This window comes from Chenopodium quinoa, unplaced genomic scaffold (assembly GCF_001683475.1).
Source record: "Chenopodium quinoa cultivar QQ74 unplaced genomic scaffold, ASM168347v1, whole genome shotgun sequence".
In the NCBI taxonomy this organism is placed as follows: domain Eukaryota; kingdom Viridiplantae; phylum Streptophyta; class Magnoliopsida; order Caryophyllales; family Amaranthaceae; genus Chenopodium; species Chenopodium quinoa.
Window position 1 is genome coordinate 608,862 of NW_018742651.1, and position 6,510 is coordinate 615,371.

Here is a 6,510-nt window from a genome sequence, read left to right on the forward strand (position 1 = left end):
AGTTTATGCCATGACATTGTAATATGCAAAGTAAATTAAAGCCAACATGCCTAAAAGACTGTTTCCAAAAGCTGACTTTAACAAACTATTGCCTAAACACTAAAATATCTAGTTACACTAAAAGTTAGGTGCAATCATGGAATTACATAGTTAACTACTGAGTTGGTTGATGTAAGGTGGAGCCTTGACTTCCTTGACTGCAGTGGAACTAATCAATTGCTAACCTTCCTCTTCTCTGGTTACCTTGGTTCTGTTTCCAAAAAAAAAAAAAAAAAAACAGGACATCACTTTCATGTTTAAGTTACATAAATAGAGAATTTCACCCTAATTTCACTTACAGTAGTCATTGCAGATCCATCTGGTGCAATGTAAACACCAGCACCTTGTGGAACTTGGTGCCTTCCTCTGCCCCTGCCCCTTGTCCTACCCCTCCCCCTTCCACTATCATCTGCACCCCTTCCTCTTCCTGCAGCAGCATCTGCACCCCTTCCCCTTCCTGCAGCAGCATAAGAACTTCCACCCCTTCCCCTTCCTACAGCTTCAGAACCCCTCCCCCTTCCTACAACATTAGAACCTCTTCCCCTTCCTACGTTGGCTGCAACAACTCCATAACCCCTGCCACCCCTTGAACCCCTCCACATTAACACTTTTCTTCCTCCTCTACCAAGTATGGTAGGCTGTGCAATCATGGAGTGGTGTGATATAGCCTGAGAAGCTTGGACTGATGATGTTGTAGTTTGAGCTGCAGATGTAGTTGGATTTTGAGTTGTTGCAGCATGGTTAGCATCCTTCCTTGGCCTCCCTTTTGCCCTTTTTGGAGCTGGTTCAGATGGTTGTACAAAGTCTTTATTTGGACACTTCCTTTTATTGTGCCCTTTGGTTTTGCACAGGGAACATGTCATTTCAATCCCTGTCCTTGTCAAAGAACCTGATTTTTTGGGGTTCTCAAGGGATCTTTGATTCGATTCTTCCTTGGCCTCCGTGGACCAATTTTAATTGGTGGAGGGTCAATAGTCATAAACACTCCAGGCCAGTGTCTTTCACCTTGAATTGGTGGAATGGAACCTAACAAAAGACACAACAAAATTGGATTACATACAAATTCAATGCATACAACAACACATTTTGGAGAATGAAGTCATAAATAGGCTTCTTAGTACCTGCATACACAGACAAGTAAGTCTCCCTGTAGTAGCATTTGTCAACAAACAACTCTAATTCCTTGCCAACAAAGTAAATGGATGCTACTACATGGCACTGATGTGCCCTTCATCATATCTTGTCTTTTGAGCACCAGTCTTTGCATCAGTGCTATTCTAATATCTTCTATCATGAAAAGCAAGTGTTAGTCCTTGCCTGGATGATGTAGCCATTAAATGTCTCAGCTATGTTTGAAGTACTAGCATCTCTCTTCACTCTAGGACTCAAAAAGGCTCTGCAAAACAATTCAAGCCTATGTAGTTCGAAATCAATTGCAGCATCTATATTCAACTCTCAAAGCTTCTTCAGCCCTTCATTATAGTCAGCCACATTTTATGATTTAGCAATCCTCCAAAAGAGTAGCTTCATATCATCCCCTCTGTACTTCTTGTGCCAATGAGCAACTATGTGTCTAGCACATGTCTGTGCTCTGCCTTAGGCAAAACAGTTGAGACATTGTGCACTATACTCTGTCATCATAGAAATACATAAGATACAACAACACAACAAAAAATTCAACACAACACAATAACATAACAAGCTTGCTTAATGACAAAACTGAGCTAAGAATGATACCTGATGCTCATCAGAAATTATTGAGATCCCTTCTCCCTCTCCTAGCTTTAGAGAAGCAGCAAGCTTCATGAAGAGTCACTCCCAGATGGAGTTGTTCTCACCCTCAACTACAGCCCAACACACATGGAACATTTGATCATTATTGTCCCTACCAACAACATCCAACAGTTGACCCCCCAAAAAGGTCTTTAGAAAACAGGCATCAACTGCCAAGACCTTCCTACAACCTTGCAACCACCCAGTTTTAAGACCTTTAAAACATACAAATAGCCTCTGGAAAATTAGTGGGATAGCTTGCTTTTCAGTGTCAGTAACAAGCTCCAACTCTGTTCCAGGACTACATTCCTTTATTGCCTTCAAATACCCACCCAACTTGTTGTAGTGGTCATGCATTGACCCATATAACATTTTATGGGCATTATATTTAACTCTATAAGCAAAGTCTCTTGTTACAAGCATCCTGTATGCCTTCCTAACACACTCAACAATTTCCTTTACTGGCCAATGTGGCCTTGTCTTAAACACATTAAGAAATTGTTGTGCAACCCAATTTGATTTCAGCTGCCTGTTCCTTTTCATATTTCTCTGACAAGTGTGAGAGCCTTTCACTGTCTTAACCACTATTGTAGCTATCCTAGTATCCCATAAAGCATATACATAGAATGGACATTTTTCTATGCATTTCACACCCAACCTTTGAGATTTTTTTTTGTCACTCACAACAATGCTCACTTTTCTTCCCTGCAACACTCCATATTTAGCTACAACATTCTTGAAGTCCTCTCTATTTGCAAATTTTTGCCTAACTTTCCACTCAAAAGTTGCAAAATATGTATGCTTGGACAACAACAGACCCAATCTTTGTCTCCTTCCAGCAATCAAATCTTCCCCATCACTATTAGGAGGTAAAGATGGGCACTGGCCGTGCCGGCACACGGTCGGTACGGGCCCGACACGATTCCGGCACGACCCAAAACGGTACGGTCGCCGGAACGGCACGGTGGCCCACCTGTGGGCCGTGCCGTGAACAAAATTTTGGATTTTGACACGGGCATGGCCCGTGGCACGGCGGGCGGCACAGTGGCTGGCACGTGGGTCGATACACTTGCACGACCACCGGCACGGCACGAGGCACGGTCCGGCACGGCACGTCCTGTGCCATAGCCGTTGGAAACTAGCCGTTTTAGAGCCGTTTTCCAACAGCTATAATAACGACTAGTTTTTGGCAATTTTCCCACCCAAATTCCCTATAAATACCCCATTTCTTCCTCCAAATTTTTCACAATTCATCAACTCATCTCTTCTCTCTTATTCTCTAATTTTCTTACTCTCTAATTCCTACAAAGGCTACAAGGCTACAATCTTACTCTTTTTTGTAAAAAAAAAAAATTCCTACTCTCTTATAAATTTTACATTTTTACTATTATTACTTTTATTAGTCTACTACTACAAAAAAAAAAAAAAAAATTGTTATATTTACATTCGAGAAATTATTGTTATTGTTATTGTTATTGTTATTGTTATTGTTATTATTATTATTATTATTATTGTTGTTGTTGTTGTTGTTGTTTTCTTGGAATAACTTAATTATATAAAAAGTACTTTCTATTTTTATTGTGGATAATTTAGATTGTTAGTGAAATCTGTCTAAGGCGGGACTTGGGCTCAGGACAAACGTCGTTCCTAACCTCTCCTACTTGGGATCTCATTGACCTAAATAATCTACTATTATTATAATTATTTTTGAAAACTTAATTTGTATAAAAAATACTTACTACTTCTTATTGTCATTGTTATTATTATTGTTGTTAATTGTTATTATTATTGTTATTGTTAATTTGTTATTGTTATTTGTATTATTATTGTTGTTGTTATTATTATTAAATATCATGGCATCAAACCCGAACACTTCCTCATCCTCTAGAAAAGCCAAATAAAAACGTAGAGAATCATCAAACCCAAACACTTCAATGCCCCCCCTTAACACCGTTCATGTGCCTAACATGCCCGTTCACTCCTCTAACATGCCCTTTCCAAACACTTCCACCCCTTTCTTTCATCCCCAAACCACGGGAGGGTATGAACAAATGGATGATATGGCTCCTTGGACTATGCCTAGTTCGGGATTTCAACAAACACAATTCTCACCTCATTTATACGGATCACAACATGAGTTTTCAATTCCTAATACCCAAGGTAGCCAAACACAAGCCTCCGGGTCGAGTGAACAATCCACCCAAATTCCTAACACCCTAAATCCTACATATTAGAGTGGTGTACCGAAGTGGAATTTGCTCAAACCAAACGAAAGGGTGAAGTTTGGGCACATTATCAATTAAGTAAAATGAAACCAAAGCCCGGTGTCGGACTTGTGGTAAAATTTTCTCGGCCGATACCAAGGGAGGGACGGGACACCTTAGTAGACATTCAAAAAAATGTGGTGGACCATCTAATGATCCAACCCAACCCAAAATTACTCAATTCCATCCACAAGGATTCATTTACAATTACGAGAAAGATGAACTTGGGAGAATGATTGTACATGCCGAACAACCTTTTCTTTTCGCGGAAAATGATGCCTTCAACAACTACATTAACCGAGCACTTCAACCAAAACACAAAAAAAATCTCCCGAAAAACCGTTCGATCTGTTTCCATGAAGAATTATCTAGAGTATAAATTGAAATTAGTAAATGAATTGGCTAATCTTCCAAGTAGAGTTTCTTTAACCGCCGATGCATGATATGGTAGATACAGACTTCACTATTTATGTGTTACTTGTCATTGGTTAGATAATGATTGGTGTTACAAAAACGCATCATTCATTTCAAAATGCTTGAATACTGATGTGTCCAATTTATATAGTGCTTTACCCCCGTCCCTTGGTTATAATTAGTAGTGTTTTTGGCTCTTTAGAGCCACTTTTATTACTAATTGGTGTTTTCTCGTGTTTTTGTAGTTTTGCTTGAGTTTTGTAGGAAATTGCACATTTGGAGCATTTTCTGGGTTTTTCATGAAGCAACTACGAGCATTAGGAGGACACGACCATCTTTGAAGCCCAGGACCGGGTTAGAGCCGGTGATTATGGGCTCGGTATGTGATATCGGGGCATTTGGACTGAGTATTCAAGACCCGAAGAGGAAATCCGGATTGGGCCAAAGAATCGAGCCCAATAGAAGTCCAAGCCTCAAAGAAAAGATCGGGCCCGATCGGGCAAGCTTGCGCCCGATCGGGCGGGCGCGCATATGAGAGCATCAGCAAGAAGGCAAGCCCGATCGGGTGAGCGTAAGCTCGATCGGGCGCGACTGCCCAGGAAGAGTGGAAGAAAAAAGGCAGGCCCGATCGGGCGACCCTTCGCCCGATCGGGCGCGTGTTTTTAAGCTGACGTTTTAATTTTCAATTAGGATTTGTTTTAGGGATGTTTTAAGTATATTTTTGTACGTAATTTTGATTACCTTTTCTTTTAGATTTTCTCTCTCTACTTAGAATATTTTTCTCTCTCTTAAATTCTCTCAACTTTGTTCTTAATTCAATTCCTTAATCCAGATTTATTTTGGCAACAATTTCTTCTCTTTTAATTTCAGTTATTTTCTTTAATTCCTTCATCATGTCTTGTTTTATTATTTTGATTTGTTTAGATTTAATTATGCTTGAGTAGTTTTATTTCTAGCATTTATGGGGATCTAATAAATAATATGAAGGGGTAATTTGTGATTGTTGATTATCAATGCTTGATTAATTTCCTATTGATTAATTTAATGCTATGCAATTAGGTTTGGCCAAATTTAATTGTATGAGTTTAGCAATATTGATTCGAGATTCGAGAGATGAGAATTGATGTTTAGGCTTAGTTTCAATAGGCGGACTAATTTATAAATGGTTAAGTCAAGATTCGAGAGATGAGATTTAATACCGGTAAATTAACTCTGTGATTGTAATACGTAGCGAAAGCCCTTTATAATCTGATTAATTGATGCATTGATGATTGCTTATTATGATTTACCCTAGAATATTGTTTATTAGTGAAACTATGCCCTAGGTTTTCTCTTCATTGATTTATATCTTATTTTATTCCCTTTCTACTCTTACTTTTTAGTAGTTTAATTACTCTTTACAATAAATTTGATTACTTGATAATTTAGATTGCTTCTAATTAATTAGGAATAAATTGACCTGTTTCCCTGTGGTTCGACCCTTCTTCCCTATCTACATTGTTTGTGGATTTAGGTTTTATTTTTGATTAGGTAAATACGACTTGAGCCTATCAAAATTTGGCGTCGTTGTCGAGGAAACGGTTTTATTTTTATTTTCTGATTATTTTTGTAGTCTAGATTATCCCCTTTTGTCTCAGAGAACGTTAGTTCTTTGAGGCAATTCTCATATTTGTCTTATAGTTCCTTGTTTATGCCCAGGTGTTCCAGATTAGGTTACATTCCATTCGATCCTGAGATTGAGCGCTCGTTCCATAGGCAAAGGAACCTTTATAGACAAATCCTGGTAGGTTCTGAGGAAGACAATAATCGAAGAGACCCTCCATCTGATTCTAGTGACGTAGAAATTCCTTTAGATACAGAATTAGAGATGACGGCCTAAAAGAAGCTCAGTGACTACTCGCAGCCAAAGCTCACAGATTTGTCGCACCTTACTCCCACTCCGGCTCTTGATGGAGTTCAATTTGAAATTAAGCCTCAATTTATCACTATGATAAAGAGGAAGCAATTTAGCGGAGCTAAG

General features: G+C 39.0%; 1 protein-coding gene across 1 annotated transcript; it reads right to left on the reverse strand.

Annotated features, from left to right (window-relative positions):
• Positions 1–208: 208 nt before the first annotated feature.
• On the reverse strand, positions 209–902 carry LOC110722000 (protein argonaute 3-like). The gene is made up of 2 exons (XM_021901224.1): positions 339–902; positions 209–250 (listed from the first exon to the last, which is right to left on the reverse strand). Exons 1-2 carry the CDS (start codon positions 900–902, stop codon positions 209–211), a joined length of 606 nt encoding a protein of 201 aa, XP_021756916.1.
• Positions 903–6,510: the final 5,608 nt, after the last annotated feature.